Source organism: Meriones unguiculatus, chromosome 4 (assembly GCF_030254825.1).
Source record: "Meriones unguiculatus strain TT.TT164.6M chromosome 4, Bangor_MerUng_6.1, whole genome shotgun sequence".
NCBI lineage: Eukaryota > Metazoa > Chordata > Mammalia > Rodentia > Muridae > Meriones > Meriones unguiculatus.
The window spans coordinates 35,064,408-35,086,675 of NC_083352.1; the positions used below are offsets into that span (position 1 = coordinate 35,064,408).

Genomic DNA, 22,268 nt, shown 5'->3' on the forward strand with positions numbered 1-22,268 from the left:
ATTGTGATGTCTTCCTGGTATATTTTTCCTTTGATGAGAATGAAGTGTCTTTTCCCATCTCTTTTGATTAATTTTTGTTGAAAGTCTATTTTGTTAGAAATTAGGATGGCTGCTCCAGCTTGCTTCTTGGGTTTGTTTGCTTGGAAACAGACCTTTTTTCAGACCTTTACTTTGAGGTAGAGTCTATCTTTGTTGCAGAGGTGTGTTTCTTGAATGCAGGAAAATGTTGGATCCTGTTTCCACAATCAATCTGTTAGTCTGTGTCTTTCATTGTAGAGTTGAATCCATTGATGTAGATAGATATTACTTACCAATTATTGTTAGTTACTTTTATTGTGGAATCGGTGGTGATTGTTTTCTCTTGCTTTTTTGTTGTGAATGTATCTTTATCCTGTGTTTTCTTATGTGTAGTTGATCTTGTTGGGTTGGAGTTTTCTTTCTAGTATCTTCTGTAGGATTGGGTTGCTATGTAGATATTGTTTAAATTTATTAATGGAATATTTTGTTTTTATCCATCTATGTTGACTGAACATTTTGCTTGGTTTAACGGTCTGGGTTGGTATTTGTGATCTCTTATTCTCTGTACCACATCTCCCCAGGCCTTTCTGGCTTACATAGTCTCTTTTATGAAGTCTGGTGTGATTCTTTGTTTTTTTTTTTTGTATTGCGACAATAATTTTAATGAATATTTTAAAAATATTTTATTAATTACACTTTATCAATTTTTATTCCCCCTGTAGCTCCCTCCATTCTGCCCTCCCAATCCCTATTTTCCCCTGCCTTCTCTACACATGTCCCTCCCCAAGTTCACTGATAGGGAGGTCTTATTTTCCTTTCTTCTGATCCAACTGAGGAATGGATACAGAAATTGTGGTATATTTACACAATGGAATACTACTCAGCAATAATAAACAAGGAAATCTTGAAATTTGCAGGTAAATGGTGGGAACTGGAAAAGATAATCCTGAGTGAGCTATCTCAGAAGCAGAAAGACACACATGGTGTATACTCACTCATATAGACATAATACAAGGTAAACCTACTAAAATGTGTACACGTAAGGAAACTAATCAAGAGGGAGGACTCTGGCAAAAATGCTCAATTCCCATCCAGAAAGGCAAAGAGGATGGACATCAGAAGAAGGAGAAAACAGGAAACAAGTTAGGAGCCTACCAGAGAGGGCCTCTGAAAGGCTCTACCCTGCAGAGTATCAAAGCAGATGCTGAGACTTATGGCCAACCTTTGGGCAGAATTCGGGGAATCTTATGAAAGAAGTGGGAAATAGTAAGATTTGGAGTTGACAGAAGCTCCACAAGGAGAGCAACAGAACCAAAAAATATCTAAGCACAGGGGTCTTCCCTGAGACTGATACCCCAACCAAGTACCATGCATGGAGATGACCTAAGACCCCTGTACAGAGATAGCCTATGGCAGTTCAGTCTCCAAGTGGGTTCAATAGTAACGGGAACATGGACTGTCTCTGATGTGAACTGTTGGGCCTGCTCTTTGATCACTTTCCCCTGAGGGGGGAGCAGCCTTACCTGGCCACAGAGGAAGACAATGCAGCCAGTCCTGATGAGACCTGATAGACTAGGATCTGGGTGATTCTTATAGGTCTGTCTTTATATGTTACTTGGCCTTTTCCACCCTGTCACCCTTAATATTATTTTTGTTTGGCAGATTTAGTATTTTGATTATTATGTGGTTGGAAGAATTTCTTTTCTGGTCTAGTCTATTTGGTGTTCTGTAAGCCTTTTTTTAAAGGCATCTTTTTCTTAAGGTTGGGGAAATTTTCACTTATGATTTTCTTGAAAATATTTTCGGTACTTTGGAGCCTGGAATCACATACATAAACATAGTAAAGGCAATATACAGCAAGCCTATAGCCAACATCAAACTGAATGGAGAGAATATTATACCAATCATGTTGAAATCTCCGACAAGGCACAGATGATTATTCTCTCAGTGTATCTTCAATATAGTACTGGAAGTCCTAGCTAGAGCATTGAGACAACTAAAGGATATCAAAGAAATACAACTCAGAACATAAGAATTCTAAGTATCACTATTATCAGAAGATATGGTAGTATATATGAGTAACCCCATAAATTCTACTATGTAACTCCTACAACTGATAAACACCTTCATCAAAGTGGCAAGATACAAAGTTAACTCAAAAAAATCAGTAGTCCTCTTGTATACAAAAGATGAAAGCATGAGAAAGAAAGTAGGTAAGCAATAACCTTCAAAATAGCCTATACATAATCAAACAAGGGAGGTCTTAAGAACTTCTGGACTAGGATTTTACACACACACACACACACACACACACACACACACGCTCCAGGAAGGTGGAGATTTGATGGAGGGAGGGGGAAGGAGGACAGAGCACATGCAGAGGGAAGAGAAACCGTGGCCTGGGGCATCTCTGAGACATACAGCAGGATAGGCACCTTGGAGGATATGGGAGTGACTCTATTGGAGACCCTTACTAGTGAGAGACATGGAGAATGAAGAGGTCATCTTCTAACCAGCTAAGACGCTTAGTAGACGATGGAGAATACCAAACCACCCACAAAAACTATGACCCAAAATTTACCCTGCCTACAAGAAGTTCAGGGATAAAGAAAGAGCAGAGACTGGGTAATGTCCAACCAATGCCTGGCTACAACATGGGAGAGCGCCAACCCCTGACACTATTAACAACCCTCTGTTAAGCTTGCAGACAAGAGCCTCTGAGAGGCCCCACCCAGCAACAGATTGAAACTGATTATGAGCCTCACAGCCAAACAATTGGTGTAATACAGGGAGCCTTGTGGAAGAGTGGAAGGCAGGATAGAAGGACCAGGAGGCAACAGGAGCTCCATAAGAAGACCAACAGAGCCAAGTAACCTGAGCCTATGTGTGCTTGTGGATACTGAATCACCAACAAAGGACTACATTTGGACTGGCCATAGGCTCCCTACACATATGTACACAATGGACAGCTTGGTCTTCATGTGGGTTCCATAGTAAGGAGAATGGAGGCTGTCTCTGAGACAAGGACTCTGTTGCATGCTTTTAGATCACTTGCCCCTGGCGGGGCTGCCAGGCCAGGCCACCATGGTGGAGGATGCACTCAGTCCTGATATGACTTGATGTGCTGGGAGAGTAGGTGGGAGGACTCCCCTTTTCTGAGGGGGAGTAGAGGAGGAATACCAGGAAGGAGCAGGGAAGAGAGGATGGAGGGGCTCTGACTGGGATGTAAAGTGAATAAATAAATAGTCCACACATTTATACATGAAAGAAGTTTTGTAGGATAATTTTTTTTAATTATTTTTTTTTGTTCTCTTTTTACCTTTGGAATCTTCTTTGCATTAAAAATTCAAGTCTGAGGTTTTGTATTTGAGGTGCAATTTTAGCACCAGATGCTGGTTCTGGTGCTGCTGGTCTCTTCAGTTTTAGCTATTATCTCATCTTGTTAAGTACGAAAGTTATAACAGCTATCACAATCAGAAAAAGAAAAAGAAAAACCAGCAAAAATGGTACCCAATTAGGATGTTTTCCTGGAGGTGGTCCACTGTCTATACTACCTCCAAAGCCACCTCGTAGACAGTATGGTGGTTTCCACCGAGGATCACAATGGCAGTGGTGTTTACTGTTGCAGACACCTTTCTTATTGCATAATCTTTCTGAACAGTTACCTAACAAAATGGACTTATTGACACACTTCCTGTCAATGCATATACGGCCTTTACCACAAGCTGTTCCGTCTGCCACTGCTCCAAGGTCAGCTATGCGTATTCCAAAATGATAGTCCAAGGACCAGCAGGTGGAATTATTGAAATGAACCCAATGCATTGTTTCGTGCTCTCTTCTAGGAGGAAGCTCTGTCACATTTTCACACTGGATCCTTCCACACAATACATCAGCACTATTGCATCCTATGTAGGTATAGCTATTGTTACCACAGTTACCGAAACGATCACCCCGTTTGTTCATTTCCATGTAGCATCTTTCATCTGCACTCCTGGCTCCCTTGCCAAAAATCTTCTGACACTGTACCTGACGATTATGGCATGCAGCTTTATAGCAATAGCCACCATTTCTGCAAGGGCTTCCATCCTCTAGGTACACGTCATCTGGACACGCAGCTGAAGTTCCATTGCACCACTCTGGCAGGTCACATTCATTTTTCTCTTTTCTACACACTGTGCCTGTTGGAATGAACTTGCAGCTTTTGCAGCAAAGCCCAACAGCACATTGTGCACCAGGTTTGAAAATACAGTCCTCGCTACAGCATGGATCACTTTGACATGACTCAGGGGTTCCACAGTCACACTGCTCTCCTTCCTCAACCAGGTTATTCCCACAGGTTTGGTTTTTTGCAATTACTAGTAAATCCGGAATATTGTATAAACAGGATCGTCTCCCAATAGCTGTAAACATTTCATTATAACTACAGTTGCTGAATCTATCGGAACCAGACAGGTATGCGGCCATTATGCAGCTCTTTCTCCCACAAGTGCAGTCTTTGTCATCATGACCCATACCCAAATTGTGACCCATTTCATGTGCTATAACGGAGGCCATGTGTGACATCGAATCAGAAAGGAAACTGTTTACTGCACAATTATCAGGTGTACAAACTGTACCTACAAAGGCTAGCCCTAAGTACATTCCGTATCCTTGCCGGGCAAAAAGATGGATGATATCATGTCTAATTTGATTGCCAATGTTTCTTTTCTTCCAACCACAAAAATCACCTAGGACGTTAGAAATATGTCTTTCCACATCGACATGATTTTTTTCATTCCACACTTCAAGTGTGGTTAAAACCACTTCAGTGTCTATTTGAAGATAATAACCATTTATTCCATTGACCATTTGCAAAATATCTTGAAGACATTTTGTGGTATTTCCTTTTCTATGAACATATCGTTTGTGATCTATTATCACAAAATATTCAAGATACTTGTGGTGTAGCCACCAATCCCCATATTGGCTTTGGAAATATGTGGAGTCACTGATTTCTCGAAGACTCATTTGTCGTGCTATTTCTTCTTCTGATAACCCACATCTCATGGGAATTGATTCTGACTCCTCACTACCCATTTTATAAGCCAGATGTTCAAATGTGGAAGTTGAGCTCTTGGGCATGATTTCATAAACTGTGCCATTTATCTCTAGTATGCCTTGGAAACTTCCCAAACAGGTTGTAAGAGCAACTATGGATTCTGGGTCTTCATCCACATAGCCATGGTAGTAGCAGTCATCCTGCACAAAAGGCTGTTCTGAAAGGATATCACCTTGGTCACTGTAGGTTAAAAGTAAGAAGTTTCTAGATATCAAGTTTTTCTTTGGTTTCATGGTGATAGTATGCCTCTCCTCTCCAAAGTACAGGCTATAGGAGAGCCAGCCTGGAGAGCTATTGTGTCTCATAGAATCAGTGACCCTCAAAGGTATCACTACTTCCATAGGGCTACTGTATTTAGCATGTCCAGTTGTTGACCATGTGGAGAGGAAGAGCACCTTCCACAGCCAGAACATGATCCTCTTATGGACCAGGGCCTTAACCACAGTCCCCATGTCTTGTCAGAGAGCAAAAGGGAGAGCTTGAGAAGTCCTTTCTCTCCTAGTGCTCAGTCTGTATGGTTGCATGCAGCACGGGCCTTTGATGGTGTGTCTTCTGACAGAGGTGATTCATCAGAGCAGCAGGACTGAGAGAAACAGAGGTAAGAAAGTCACTCATAGGTATAGGTAAATCATGAACAAGTCAGGTTACCGGAGATAAATGCAGAGAACAGGCTAAAATCAATTAGCCTTTGTTCCATGCTCTTTTAACAATGTGCTTTTTTTTTTAATTTGTGGTAGAGTATACTTTTTCCTTATACAAATATATTTCCAAAGCACTCACAGTTCTTAATAAGATACTATTTTTTAATCAATTGATGTCTTGCTCACAGTTTATGAATATTCTAATTTTTTTCTTTCTTCAAGAGCAACTGTAGATATAACTGTAGATAGCTGAAATTTAAGGTTGTCATTGTGTTCATATATGTAGTCATTTAAATTGTAACTCTCCTCAAACAGTGTCCTGCTTCTGAGTACATTTGTGTGTTCCTTTCTGTTCCTCATTTTGTTATTGTGGTTGGAGGCAGAAACTTTTCTCAGGCTGAAAATTATTCTCATTTGTATTTTTTAAAGTTTGTTTTTAATATGGTTGCATGTGAGTGTGTAGAACATGAACCTTGTGTGAATATTGATATATGTAAAGGTCACAATTCATCTTGGCTACTGAGTGTTTAGGAGCTATACACCTTGTTTGTGCAATCACTTTTAAAGTTTGGGATGTTATTAATTCTTTGTGTGTTTCTACGTGTGTAATCCTGTGTGTATGTATGTCTGTGTGTATTTGTGTTAGTGTGTGTGTGGTGTATATTTATAGAAGCCTAGCATTAGTGTTGGATATAATTCCTAGGTCATCATCCATCTTGTTTCTTGATGCAGAGTTGGTCACTGACATGCTACTTTCTAAAGAGGGAAGAATGACTTACCAGCAAGGCTTAGCTATCTGCATATTTCTGTCTCCTCATCGCTGGCATTGCTACAACTGGTCACCAACAAAGCATTTAATGGAGGTTTCAGGGATTCATTCTCATGTCTGTATGCTTTATAACATTCACTTTCCCAAATGAGCTATCTCTCCTGTCTGTTATCTTTAGTGTATTGATATTTTGAAAAAATTATTAAGGAACAAGATACATGAATATATAGAGTGATAGGAGCCAGGGCCAGATAGAAGGAGGAGGAGGTCCTCCCTTATCAGTGGACTAGAAGAGGGGCATTGGAGGGAAGAGAGAGGGTGGGTTAGATGTGAAGAGATCCTGGTTACAGCCAGGATACAAAGTGAATAAATTATAATATTTAATTAATTAATTAAAAATGATAAATCATAGTAAAAGAAATTTAAGGACAATTCAATAAAACTGTGATTAAAGTCTGACATGCTGATGATTACCAAAAATTACTTTGATTTAGATTTGGTAATCATTATAGAAAGTGTATTTCTGATGTAAAGAAAAGGATTATTCATTAATAATGCAGCATTTTTGGGACTGAATCAAGAAGATTATATCAGAATTAATGACTAAAAGCACAGTAATAGATACATTAAAACTTAAAAATTAATTCAGCAAGTTTAGTTGTTCTTTACTGTACACAAGAATTGTAGTATCTAGAACTCTAGAAAAAAATACATTTCTTCCAAAATTTGGTACAAATATAACAACCTAGTTTCATGTTGGCTTTCAGAGATCAGCTTTTACCTTACCTTTTTCTCCACATAACCTCATCAAATTCATTTACCACACATGTTCTATTATCATAAAGGATCTAGTGAATCACACTAAATCTCTAGAGCCACCATAATAAATTAGGAGAGAGTGGAAATATTTAAGGAAAATAAATGCCATCCTGAAATATGAAGAATTGGCAAGGAATTGAGGGATCTAGGTGTTCACTTACTAATTATTTGTGCTTCTGGCCTTTACTGAATCCTCTAAAGACTTACCCTCAGATGTAGTGATGCTTATGTTCTTGTGCTGGTCTTGCTTACAAAAATATTTTTAAAACCTACTTTAGAAACCCAGATGTTTGCTTGAGAATTCACAAGAGAATATAAATTCTTTATTTGTCTCTTGTGGAGCAAGTTCTAGATTCATGTGCTTAGCAACAGGAGCCTCCTATTTCACAGAATCTGGCAACTGGTGAGGTTCTTCCCAATGGTTCCTCTATCCCCTTAACAAAGTTATTTGGTTTCTTCTTTCACATGAGTAATTCTCACTTCTATCTCTTCATAGGCTCCAGTATTTCCAGTGTGAATAAATCTCATTTCCTAACTTGTGTTTTTTCATATACTCTAAAATTAGCTGAGCTCTGGATTTTGTTCATATTTTTTTTCAAAACTTTTATTATGTATAACATGTTCTGCCTGCATATATGCCTACAGGCAGAAGAGGGCACCAGATCTCCTTGTAGGTGGTTGTGAATGTCCACGTGCTTGCTGGGAATTGAACTCTGGACCTCTGGAAGAGCATCCAGTGCTCTTAACCTCTGAGCCATCTCTCCAGCCCTTTGTTCATATTATAATCATTATTCCTTTTTTATTTAGTGTTGACATTAATAAGAAATACTCAAAGCACTTAAAATTATCGAAAATAATTTCACTTTAAGGAACCAAGTATCTGCCATTTGTTTCTCTTTCTCTGGTCAGAGTACCCCAGAGACATTGAGCACCTGCACATGTAGATATATTGTTTATACAACTGTTGTTAAAGTTAAGTCATGCAATAAATTTATAAAAGGAAAGGTGGATAAAAGCATAGGGTCAAGATCCAACTATACCGCTCCTAGGCATATATCCAAAAGACGCTCAAGTACACAATAATGACACTTGTTCAACCATGTTTGTAGCAGCCTTATTTGTAATGGCCAGAATCTGAAAACAGCCCAGATGCTCCTCAATGGACGAATGGATACAGAAATTGTGGTACATCTACACAATGGAATATTACTTAGCAATAAAAAGCAAGGACATTATGACATTTGCAGGTAAATGGTGAGATCTGGAAAAGATCATCCTGAGTGAGCTATCCCAGAAGCAGAAAGACGCACATGGTATATACTCACTCATATAGACATATAATATGGGATAAACCTACTAAAATCTGTACACTTAAGGAAACTAATCAAGAGGGAGGACTAGGACTCTTGTTAAAATGCTCAATCCTTATCCAGAAAGGCAAAGAGGATGGACATCAGAAGAAGGAGAAAAGAGGGAACAAGTCAAGAGCCTGACACAGAAGATCTCTGAAAGGCTCTGCCCAGCAGACTATCAAAGCAGATGCTGAGACTTATGGGCAACCTTTGGGCAGAGTGCAGGGAATCTTAGGAAAGAAGTGGGAAACAGTAAGATCTGGAAAGGACAGAAATTCCACAAGGAGAGCAACAGAACCAAATATCTGAGCACAGGTGTCTTCCCTGAGACTGCTACAGGGACTGTCTCTGACATGAATTGATTGGCCTGCTCTTTAATTTCCGTCCCCTGAGGGGGAAGCAGCATTACCAGGCCACAGAAGAAGACAATGCAGCCACTCCTGATGAGACCTAATTGACTAGGATCAGAAGGAAGGAAAAGAAGTTGTCCCCTATCAGTGTGGTGCAGCATGCATGCAGAGGGTGGAGGAAGGGAGGGATTGGGATGGGAGGAGAGAGGGAACCACAGGGGGGATACAAAGTGAATAAAGTGTAATTAAGAAAGAATTTTAAAAAAAGGAAAAGTAAACGGGTAAATGTTTTGGCTGTGGGCTAGCTGATAACTGAGAAAACATCAATCTAAGAGCAGTTGAATTCATGGGTCAATGGGGGTAAAGGATGGCAGTATGTTTATCTCGTGATTACGATTACTAATATCTGGGCTCTTGGTGACCTGCTTGTGTGCTTCACTGAATCTTCTATGTTTTTATCATTTTTTGAAAATGTTATTACATCTTTCCCACCCTGCAACTCCTGCCACATCCATCCCCTTCTTTGAACCCACCCAACTTCACGTTCTTTCTCTCTTTTAAGACAAAACAGCCAAAAATAAAACCAAACAAGACAGGAAAAACATGAAGTCTATTTAGTGCTGGCCACAGGTGACCATCATATCTGCTTACACATGAGTGTGTGAGTGATGTTGATATAATTAATTAAACTCTATTGAAGAAAACCAATTTTTTTTCCTTTCCCAGCAATTATCACTTGCAAGTATCTTTCTTGCTACAAGTGGGACATTTCAAACCTTTTTGAACATTTTTTTCATACAATAGAGTTTAATCACATTTATCTATGGGTGGGATTTTGTGCTCATATCTCTTTCTTTTTGAGCTTTTGTGTAGATTGAGTTTGAACATGTCCTTTTTTTTCCACCATTTTTTTTATGTGTTCATATGTGTGTCTATTCTATTGTGTCTGGAAAATGCTGTTGTCTTAATCATCCATGACCTCTGGCTCTTAGAATATTCCCATTCCCTTAGCTTTGAGGGGAGGGTTTTGGTAAAGACATTTTATTTAGGGCTGAGCACTTCAAAGTCTCTCACTGTCTGTGTATTTGCTCAGTTGTGTTGTCTCTGTTATTAACCATCCACTGCTTGAAGAAACATCTTTGATGAGATTTGAATAACACTCTGATCTATGGGTATAGCAATATGTCATTAGGAGGCATTTTATTATAATATTTATTAAGTGGCATAAAGGTGTAGGTTTCTAACTAGGCCACATGAAATATCTAGTCTAAATGTAAACAATATCAAGTAAGGGTCCCATATCATGGAATGTAACTTAAATCCAATCACAAGGGGATTGGTAGGTCTCTGAACATTCTCACCAGTCTTTTCACTGTTGAATCCATGTGCTCATCTTATAGGCACATCATTATTTTAGCTTGACATAGCTACGTTACAGCTAGTTGAGACTGTTATTGTCTCTGCTCTCAAAGCAAATATGGCAACTTTAAGATATATATATGAAAGCTTGCCTGAAGATTGAATTCTAAACTTACTCTCAACTAGGTCTCTGTGTGTCATATGCCATAAATATGTGGTATCACCATCAACAGTGTCTTACCATTAGTTATAGCTAGCAGCCAATAGCATTGAAAATATTCTGCAGTGATTGAGGGTCTGTGGGACCACTTTGGTCAACAACTCAAAAAGGATGTAATCCATTCTAGGAACTGGAAGTTTTATTAGGTAGCATCAGTCAGGGCACAGTCTCCCCACTATAATCATGACACCATTTAAATTACATATAATATATATACATATTACATATTCCTATGCGACTAGAGATGTTGGTTTTCCTCTTCCTTTCATAATAGCTTTAATGTTATTTTAAATATAATATAAAAATATAAAATTTAAAATTTTATTTTTAAATTAAATATGTGTGCTGTCCTTATATTTCTGCCTGTATTTGGTACTCCCATCACCCATCGCCATTAACCATCCTGATTTAATTTCCTCTTTATTCCTTTATCCTTTATATTTTTCCTGGGAGGATCTTCTACTGCTTCCTGCTTCCTTACTAGATAACTAACCTCTGTGTGTATTGTACATAAAACATACATATATAAACCATAAATGGCAACATCCTCTTAAGAGAAACATGCAATGCTGGTCTTGCCTTCCTCAGGATGATTGTTCTTGTTCCATCAACTTACATTCATTTTCCTTAACAACTGAATAACATCCCACTGCAGAAATATGCTACATTATTTTTTCTTTTTTTTTTCTGCTCAACATAGTCTTTTATTTATTTATTTATTTATTTCTCTTTTTTTGTTTGTTTGTTTTGTTTTGTTTTCTTTTTTTTATTTTTTTTATCAGTTACATTTTATTAACTCTGTATCCCAGCCATGTCCCGATCCCTCATTCCCTCCCAGTCCCTCCCTCCCTCCCTCATCTCCACCCTGCCCCTTTCCAAGTCCACTGATGGGGGGACCTCCTCCCCATTCATCTGATCCTGTTTTATCAGGTATCTTCAGGACTGGCTGCAAAGCCCTCCTCTGTGGCCTAACAGGACTGCTCCTCCCTTCGGGGGTGGGGAGCCCAAAGAGCCAGTCATTGAGTTCCTGTTAGAAATAGTCCCTGTTCCCCTCACTTTGGGAAACCAATTGGTTACTGAGCTACCACAGGCTACATCTGAATGGAGGTTCTAGGTTATATCCATACATGGTCCTTGTTTAAATGTCAGTCTCCCAAAAGACCCTGTGCCCAGATATATTTGGTCCTTGTGGAGCTCCTATCCTTTCCCCATCAGACTAACTCCCCTTCTTTCTAATGATTCCCTGTATTCTGCCAAAGGTTTGGTCATGAGTCTTTGCTTTGAAAACACTGCTAGTTAGCGTCTTTCAGATGCGCTCAGTAGACTCCTGTCATAAGTTCAATGCACATCCCATCTGTCTTTCTAAACAAGGATTGATCATCTTACCCCATGTCCGCTCAATTGATTATCTTTTTTAGGTGTATAGATTTCATTATGTTTATCATATGTTATAGGTCTATATAAGTGAGTATATCCCATGTTTGTCTTTCTCCTTCTGGGATATTTCACTCAGAATGATCTTTTCTAGATCCCACCATTTGCCTGCAAATTTCATGATTTCCTCCTTTTTGATTGCTGAGTAGTATTCCATTGTATAAAAATACCACAATTTCTGTACCCATTCCACCGTTGATGGACATCTGGGTTGTTTCCAGGTTCTGGCTATTACAAACAGAGCTGCTATTGGTTGCTATTGCTATGGTTGAGCAAGTGTCCTTTTTGTGTACTTGAACAAACTTTGGGTATATACCTAGCAGTGGTATAGCTGGTCTGGAGGAAGCACTATTCCTATTTGTCTTAGAAAGCACCAGATAGCTTTCCAGAGTGGTTGTACCAGTTTACATTCCCACCAGCAGTGGAGGAGGGTTCCCCTTTCTCCGCATCCTCTCCAGCATGTGTTATCGCTTGAGTTTTTCATCTTGGCTTTTCTGATGGGTGTAAGGTGATATCTTAGGGTCGTTTTGATTTGCATTTCCCTGATGGCTAATGAGGATGAGCATTTCTTTAAGTGTTTTTCTGCCATTCGATATTCCTCTGTCGAGAATTCTCTGTTTAGCTCTGTTCCCCATTTTTTAATTGGATTACTTGGATTGCTGCTTTTCAGCTTCTTTAGTTCTTTGTATATACTGGATATTAGTCCTCTGTCAGATAAAGGGTTAGTGAAGCTTCTTTCCCAATCTGTAGGCAGTCGTTTTGTTTAGATGACAGTATCCTTTGCTTTACAGAAACTTTTCAGTTTCATGAGGTCCCATTTTTTGATTGTTGCTCTTAGAGCCTGTGCTGTTGGTGTTCTGTTCAGGAAGTTGTCTCCTGTGCCAATGAGTTCTAGGCTGTTCCCCACTTTTTTTTCCAATTGATTTAGGGTATCTAGTTTTATGTTGCGGTCCTTAATCCACTTTGACTTTAGTTTTGTGCAGGGTGATAAATATGGATCTATTTTCATTTTTCTGCATGTAGACATCCAGTTGGTCCAGCACCATTTGTTGAAGATGCTGTCTTTTTTCCATTGAATGGAATTTGCTTCTTTGTCAAATATCGAGTATTCATAGGTGTGTGGATTTATTTCTGGGTCTTCTATGCGGTTCCATTCATCCTCCTTTCTGTTTCTATGCCAATACCATGCAGTTTTTATTACTGTTGCCCTGTAGTACAGCTTGAGATCAGGAATGGAGATACCTCCAGATGATCTGTTGTTGTACAGGATCGTTTTGGAGATTCTGGGTTTTTTGTTTCTCCATATGAAGCTGAGAATCTTTTTTTTCAAGGTCTGTAAAGAATTGAGTTGGTATTTTGATGGGAATTGCATTGAATCTACAGATTGCTTTTGGCAGTATGGCCATTTTCACAATGTTAATCCTACCAATCCATGAGCAGGGGAGATCTTTCCATCTTCTGATATCTTCTTCGATTTCTTTCTTCAGAGACTTGAAGTTTTTCTCAAACAGGTGTTTCACTTGCTTGGTTAGAGTCACACCAAGGTACTTTATGTTATTAGTGGCTATTGTGAAGGGTGTTGTTTCCCTAATTTCTTTCTCAGCCTTTTTGTCTTTGGTATATAGGAGGGCTTCTGATTTTTTTTTGAGTTGATTTTGTATCCTGCCACTTTGCTGAAGGTGTTTATCAGCTGAAGGAGTTCTCTGGTTGAATTTTTGGGGTCGCTCATGTATACTATCATATCATCTGCAAATAGTGACACTTTGACCTCTTCCTTTCTGATTTGTATCCCCTTGATCTCCTTTAGTTGTCTTATTCCTCTGGCTAGGACTTCAAGTACTATGTTGAAGAGATATGGGGACAATGGACAGCCTTGTCTTGTCCCTGATTTCAGTGGGATTGATTTAAGTTTCTCTCCATTGAGTTTGATGTTAGCTATAGGCTTGCTATATATTGCCTTTACTATGTTTAGGTATGTGCCTTGTATCCCTGATCTCTCCAAGACTTTAAACATGAATGGGTGTTGGACTTTGTCAAATGCTTTTTCGGCATCTAAGGAGATGATCATGTGGTTTTTCTCCTTCAGTTTGTTTATGTAGTGGATTACATTGATGGATTTCCGTATGTTGAACCACCCTTGAATGCCTGGGATGAAGCCTACTTGGTCATGGTGGATGATATCTTTGATGTGTTCTTGGATTCGGTTTGCAAGTATTTTATTGAGTATTTTTGTGTCAATGTTCATAAGAGAGATAGGCCTGAAGTTCTCTTTTTTTGTTGCGTCTTTGTGTGGTTTAGGTATTAAGGTGACTGTGGCTTCATAGAATGAGTTTGGTAGTATTCCTTCTGTTTCTATTTTGTGGAATAGCTTGAGGAAAATTGGAGTTAGCACTTCTTTGAAGGTCTTGTAGAATTCTGCGCTTAAGCCATCTGGTCCAGTGCTTTTTTTGGAGGGGAGACTGTTAATGACTGCTTCAATTTCCTTGGGAGATATAGGGCTATTCAGTCTTTCTACCTGATCTTGACTTAGTTTTGGTAGATGGAATCTTTCAAGAAAATTATCCATTTCATTTAGATTCTCAAATTTTGTGGCATATAGGCTTTTGTAGTATGACCTAATAATTGTTTGGATTTCCTCAATGTCTGTGGTTATGTCCCCATTTTCCTTTCTGATTTTGCTGATCTGGATAGTTTCTCTCTGCTTTTTAGTTAGTTTGGCTAAGGGTTTGTCTATCTTGTTGATTTTCTCAAAGAACCAGCTTTTTGTTTCATTGATTCTTTGGATAGTTTTATTTGTTTCTAGTTGATTGATTTCAGCCCTTAGTTTGATTATTTCCAGCCGTCTGCTCCTCTTGGGTGTATCTGCTTCTTTTTTTTCTAGGGTTTTCAGTTGGGCCATTAAGTTGTTTGTATGTGATGTTACGAATTTCTTCTTGCAGGCACTTAGTGCTATAAATTGTCCTCTGAGCACTGCTTTCAATGTGTCCCATAAATTTGGGTATGTTGTGCCTTCCTTTTCATTGAATTCTAGGAAGTCTTTAATTTCTTTCTTTATTTCTTCCTTAACCCAGCTGTCATTGAGTAGTAAGTTGTTCAGTTTCCATGTGCGTGTCGGCTTTTTGTTGTTTCTGTTGTTGTTGATGTCTAGCTTTAGTCCATGGTGGTCAGATAGTATACAAGGGATTATTTCAATCCTTTTGTATCTGTTGAGGCTTGCTTTGTGGCCCACTATATGGTCTATTTTGGAAAAGGTTCCATGCGATGCTGAAAAGAAGGTGTACTCTTTTGAGTTTGGGTGAAATGATCTGTAGACGTCTATTAGGTCCATTTGATTTAGGGATTCTGTGAGTGCTTTTATTTCCCTATTTGGTGTCTGTCTAGTTGATCTGTCCCTTGGTGAGAGTGGAGTGTTGAAGTCTCCCACTATTAAGGTATTAGGATCAATGTATGATTTAAGCTTTAATAATGTTTCATTTACAAATGTCAGTGCTCTTGTATTTGGGGCATAGATATTCAAGATTGTGATGTCCTCTTGGTGGATTTTTCCTTTGATGAGAATATAGTGGTCCTCCTTATCTTTTTTGATGAACTTGGGTTGAAAGTCTATTTTATTAGATATTAGGATGGCTACTCCAGCTTGTTTTCTGGAACCATTTGCTTGAAAAACAGTTTTCCAGCCCTTTACTCTGAGGTAGTGTTTGTCTTTGTTGCATAGGTGTGTTTCTTGGATGCAACAGAATGTTGGATCCTGTTTCTTTAACCATTCTGTTTAACCATTTTTATTGGTGAGTTGAGCCCATTGATATTGATAGATAATAGTGACCAATGCATGTTAGTTCCTTTTGTAATGGAGTCGATGATCTAACCCTGTTTCATTGCTTGTTTTCTTTTCATTTTTGTTGGGACATTATCTGTATGCCCTGTTTTCTTGGGTGAATTTGTTTTCATTGGATTGGAGTTTTCCTTCTAGTATCTTCTGTAGGGATGGTTTGCTGTGTAGATATTGTGTAAATTTAGTTTTGTCATGGAATATTTTGTTTTCTCCATCTATGTTGATTGAAAGCTTTGCAGGGTATAGTAGTCTGGGTTGACATTTGTGATCTCTTAGAGTCTCCATGATACTTGCCCAGGCCCTTCTGGCTTTCATAGTTTCTGATGAGAAGTCCGGTGTGATTCTGATAGGTCTACCTTCATATGTTACTTGGCCTTTTCCCTTGCTGCTTTTTATATCTTTTCTTTGTTCTGTAGATTTAGTGTTTTGACTATGATGTGACGTGATGTGTTTCTTTTCTGGTCTAGTCTATTTGGAGTTCTGTAGGCCTCTTGTATATTTATGGACATCTCTTTCTTTAAGTTGGGAAAATTTTCTTCTATGATTTTCTTGAAAATATTTTCTGGACCTTGGAGTCTGGAGTCTTCTTTTTCATGAATTCCTATTATTCTTAGATTTTGTCTTTTCATAGCATCCTTGATTTCTTGGATATTTTGTGATTGGAACTTTTCTGATTTTACTTTTTCTTTGAGAGAAGTATCCATTTCTGCAAGCGTGTCTTCAGCTCCAGAGATTCTCTCTTCCATCTCTTGTATTCTGTTGGTGATGCTTACTTTTGTGGTTCCTGATCTTTTCTCCAAGTTCTCCAGCTCAAGGGTTTTCTCATTTTGTGTTTTCTTTATTGGTTCTAATTCTGTTTTCATGCCTTGCACCATTTCTTTCATGTGTTTGAATTTGGATTCCTGTCTCTCTACGATGGCCTCTATTTCTTTTTCATTTCCTTCTTATATGCCACTAATTTTTCCTCTACTTGTGTATCTATTTGTTTGGCTATGTTTGCCTGTGTTTCTTTAAGGATATTGTCTATTTCTTCTTTCTTTGCCTCCAATTGACTGGCCATCTCTTTGAAAGACTTGTTCATTTCCTCCTTATGAGCCTCAAATAATTGGGCAAGCATGGCTTTAAAATCATTTTCCTGTGCTTCTGCTGAATTGGAGTATCCATCAATTTTGGGGTTTGCTGGTGAAGTCATGATGTCCTGATTTATGTTGGAAGTGTTCTTTCGCCTACCTCTGGCCATTGGCTTATCTGAAACCTTCCCTGTTTGTTTTTGGATTCTGCAGTTCAGACTGGCGCTGTCTCTCTCTGGTATCTGGAGAGTTCTTCAGGAAGCTGAGCACTCTCAGCGTGTGCTGAGGACTAGCTGTACCTGTGGGAGGAAAGTACACAGGCGTAAACGGGGCAAATGCAAGCGTGTGTGTGTCTGTGTGTGTAAGTGTGCATGGATGAGTTTCTCGAGGGACAGAGTGATGGCTAATGTTGAACCCTTGAGTGTGTGGGAGGGGCTCTGCACTGTATATGTCGCAGGCGCTAATGATGATCGCAGCGCAATTTCTGGCATTAACTGTCTTAACTCCTCAATCAGGCCCACAGGGCAGGAATTTCAATGTCCCTAGTGCCCCTCTGTTTCCCAAAGTGGGTATGTGGGTGGGAGGGGGGTTCGATGCCTGGCTTCTGATTTAGAAGGACCCAGGATCTGGGGAACTGCAGATTCTCAAGGGTGCACTCACTTACAGGTAGGTCTTTTGGCAGAGATCGTGGTATCCAGGGCTCTCTGCTCTCTGGTTTGGCCCTGCTTCTTTGATGTGTTCCGCCAGTTCTGTGCTGCTGTCACTGCCAGGTTCTGAGGTCTTGCTGCAGCTGGAGATTTCAGGGTGGTCACTTCAGTAGGGATGGGGTAACCAGGCTCTCTGTTCTCTGGTTTGGCCCTGGTTAGTCTTAAACTGGAGGGCTGTGGTGCCCCGCCAGTTCAGTGCTGCTCCGCCGCCATGTCTCGCTGTAACTGGAGACTGGATTGCTAGTCCCAATGCTTTCTGGGAAGTCCTGGGATCTCTTTGCTGTGCTCTCCAAGCTTGGGAGGCCCAGCGCCTGGTGTGTCCAGGTTGTATGACGTTTCTGCCTGGTTTTGGTGAGTATATAGCGTATTCTCTGTCACTGTGGAATTGGGCGGGCCGTACCGTCAGTGATGGCGATCCTGCGGAGCTAGTATGGTGTCTAGCAGATTTGCGCCCTGGGAGGATGGTGCAGCCACTGCGCGAATCTGGGACTCCGGACACATACTGCTGGCTTTTGTCTGCCGCTAAAGTGCTTGGGGATCCGTCTCAGCGGCCGTATACCCCAGGCAGTTAGGTCTGAGCTGAGAAAGATGAGTCTGCTGTGCCGCTGTGCCGAGGAGGAAGGAGACATTATTTTTTTCATCAAGTGATGCTCATCTGGGATCCTTGACATTTCTGGTTGTTATGGTCTGCTATAAACATAGATTAATAATTATCCCTATGGTACAGTGTTGAATACTTTGTGCATATGCTCATGGTTCAGACAGATATACCTTGTGGTAAGTCTGTTTTCCTATTTTTGACGAACCTCTATACTGACTCCCATCGTGGTTGTACTAGTTTTCACTCCTATGTGCAGTAAGTAACTGTTTACATTATCTCACCCTAGTCAGCATGTGCTACTTTTTGCTTTATTAGTCTTGTCAATTGTGTCTAGAATAAGATGAAATTTCAAAGTATTCAATCTTTCTTTCCTTTTTTCTTTCCTTCTCTCCTTCATTTTCTTTTGTTCTTTTTCTTCTTCTTCTTTTTTTTTGAGACATGCTTTTTCTGAGTAGTCCTGGGTATCCTGGAATTCATACTTTAGAGCAGGCTGGCCTCAAACTCAAAGATATGCCTGCCTCTGCATCCCCAGTTCTGGGATTAAAGGTGTGTACCACAGCCACCTAGAGACTTTTCTGTATTATTATTATTATTATTTTTAAATTTTATTTTATTTTATTAATTACACTTTATTCACTTTGTATCCTCCCATAAGCCCCTCCCTCCTCCCCTCCCGGTCCCACCTTCCCTCCACCTTCTTCACGTATGCCCCTCCCCAAGTCCACTGATATGGGAGGTCCTCCTCTCCTTCCTTCTGATCTTAGTCTATCAGATCACATCAGGAGTGTCTGCATTATTTTTATATCTGCACTATGCCTTGATTTGACTTTTACATCTTTTTTTTTGTATAGATGTCATAACAATTTTTCTAAACACCCCATAATTCACTCTTTTATAATTTTCCACAATGATTTTCATAAGGTAATACAAACCAACTGTAGCACTTAATAGCATGAATTCATTTGAAGATTCAGAGCCCAGAATTTCAATAATGTGATGTTTCCATGGCCCCACTTCCTCTCATGTTACTAAGGAATGATTAACTTAAGGATCCTTCTTCAGTCTGATGGTTTCCTGAGCACTGGAACATTGTGCTCTCTGTTAACTACCATTGTCAGTGAGCACATTTTACTCCATTTAAATGAACTGTGAGTAATGGCATAGAAGTAGAAAAGCAGATCAATGAAACCAAATAGAAGACCCAGAAATAAACCTAAACACCTATAAATATTGAATTTCAACAAAGAAGGCAAAACCATTCAGTGGAAAAAAGACAGCATCTTCAACAAATGTTGCTGGTCCAACTGGATATCTACATGCAGAAAAATGCAAATAGATCCATATTTATCGCCCCGCACAAAACTAAAGTCCAAATGGATCAAAGACCTCAACATAAAACCAGACACACTTAATTAGTTAGAAGAAAAAGTGGGAAGTCCTTGGAAGTCATTGGCACAGGAGACAACTTCCTGAACAGAACACCAAGAGCAGAGGCTCTAAGAGCAACAACCAATAAATGGGGCCTCATGAAAATGAAAAGCTTCTGTAAAGCAAAGGACACTGTTGTCAGAACAAAATGAGAGCCTACAGATTGGGAAAGGATCTTCACCAACCTGCTATCTGACAGAGGGCTGATATCCAGAATATATAAAGAAATAAAGAAATTAAAAAGCAATAAATCAAGCAATTGAATTATGAAACAGGTACAGAGCTAAAACGAGAATTTTCTGTAGAAGAATATAGAATGGTAGAGAAACACCTAAAGAGATGTTCAATGTTTTTAGCCATCAGAAGGATGCAAATCAAAATGACTCTTGAGATTTCACCTTACACCCATCAGAATGGCAAAGCTTAAAAACTCAAGTGAAAACACATGCTGAAGAAGTTGTGGAGAATTGTGAACCCTCCATTGTTGTTGGGAATGTAGACTGGTACAACTACTTTGGAAATCAATCTGGTGCTTTCTCAGACAATTAGGTATAGTGCTTCCTCAAGATCCAGCTATACCACTCCTAGGCATATGTCCAAAAGATGCACAAGTATACAACAAGGATATTTGCTCAATCATGTTTGTAGCAGCTTTATTCATAATAGCTAGAAACTGGAAACAACCCAGATGTCCATCAACAGAGGAATGGACACAGAAATTGTGGTACTCTTACACAATGGAATACTACTCAGCAATTAAAAACAGGGAAATAATACATTGACAGGCAAATGGTGGGATCTAGAAAAGATCATCCTCAGTGAGGTATCCCAGTACCAGAAAGACATACATGGTATATACTCATCTATATAGTCTATTAGATAGGATAAATATACCAAAATATCTGTTCCTAAAGAAGATAAACAAGAAAGAGTACATAGGGTAAGATGATCAACCTTCACTTAGAAAGACAAATGGGATGGTCATGGGAAGTAGGAGAAAACAAGAAACAGGACAGGAGTCTACCGCAGAGGGCCTCTGATAGACTACCTAGCAGCATATCAAAGCAGATGCTGAGGCTCATAACCAAACCTTCAGTAGAGTGCAGGGAATCATATGATAAAAGGGGGAGTTAGTATGACTGGGAGAGGACAGGAGCTCCACAAGGACAAAATATATCAGGGCACAGGCGTCCTCTATGAGATTGTTTCTCTAACCAAGGATCATGTATGGATATAACCTAGAACCCCTGTTCAGATGTAGCCAATGGTAGCTCAGAATCCAAGTGGGTAATCCTAGTAAGGGGAATAGGAATTATTTCTAACATGAACTCAATGGCTGACTCCTTTACCTCCCCCCGCCCCCCGAGGGAGGAACAGCCTTGCTAAGCCACAGAGGAAGACATTGCAGCCAGTCCTGAAGATACCTGAAAATAAGCCAGGGTCAGATGGAAGGGGAGGAGGACCTCCACTAGCAGTAGACTTGGAAAGGGACAGGGAGGAGATGAGGGAGGGAGGGGGCTACAGCTGGGATACAAAGTAAATAATCTGTGATTAGTATTAAAAAATAAAAATTAATAAAAAAATAAAAATAAATGAACTGTGACTTATAGCATAAAATACAGCCACCATGTACGGTGGTTTAAATAGGAATAACTCCCATAGACTCATCTGTTTGAATGCTTGGCTTATAGGGAGTGGCATTATTAGGTGGTATGACCTTGTTGGAGTAGTTGTAGCCTTGGTGGAGAAAGTATGTCATCACTGAGGGGATAGGCTTTGATGTCTCAAAGTTCAAGCTAGGCCTAGTGTCACTTTCAACGTTTGCTGTCTGTGGATGAAGATGTAGAACTCTCAGCTCCTTCTCCAGCACCATGTCTACCTGCAGTGTTGCAGTTTCCCACCAAGACAATGATGGACTAAACCTCTGAAACTGTAAGTCAGCCCCAGTTAAATGTTTTCCCTTATAAGTCTTGCTGTGGTCGTAGTATCTCTTCATAGCAATAGAAACTTTAACGAAGACAACACACAAAACAAACAACCAAAAAACAACTAAAGACAAAACTATTTTAAGAGCAAAATTTCTACATGATAAAACATCAATTTTAATATTATCCATTCAGCATTTGGTGTATATCTAAGCTGTTTCAAACTTATGGTTACTATGAATAGAGTAGCAACAAACATGGATTAGCAAGTATCTCTGTATTAAGATGTAGAGTTTTTTTTTTTTTTTTTTTGATATCTGCTCCAGAGTGGCATAGCCACCAATACTGTGGTTGATTGATGCTTAGCTTTTTGAGGAACCTCCACATTGGCTCAGAGATTGAGTCAATTTGTAATCTGTCTTACTTAAACTGCTGTTGCTGGGAAAACATCTTGACTGAAGCAACTTGATGAGAAACGGTTTGTTTGAGCTTATGGGCCCATATCACAGTCCATCACTGGGTGAAGTCAGGACAGGAGCATGGAGGCATCAACTGAAGCAGAAATTATAAAAGAATGCTGTTCATTGTCTCGCTCCTCATTGTCTCATCATTGTAAATTATCAAAGGATGTAGGACCACCAGTCT

At 39.5% G+C, this 22,268-nt stretch overlaps 1 protein-coding gene across 1 annotated transcript; it reads right to left on the reverse strand.

The window, feature by feature from the left end:
- Positions 1 to 3,447: 3,447 nt before the first annotated feature.
- LOC132653792 (disintegrin and metalloproteinase domain-containing protein 26A-like) lies at positions 3,448 to 5,568 on the reverse strand. The gene has a single exon (XM_060383215.1). It carries the CDS (start codon positions 5,566 to 5,568, stop codon positions 3,448 to 3,450), a length of 2,121 nt encoding a protein of 706 aa, XP_060239198.1.
- Between the last annotated feature and the right edge of the window lie 16,700 nt (positions 5,569 to 22,268).

Excerpts from the sequence above, each read along its gene's own strand:
- LOC132653792 (XM_060383215.1), bottom strand. The coding sequence starts at position 5,568 with ATGGGGACTGTGGTTAAGGCCCTGGTCCATAAGAGGATCATGTTCTGG.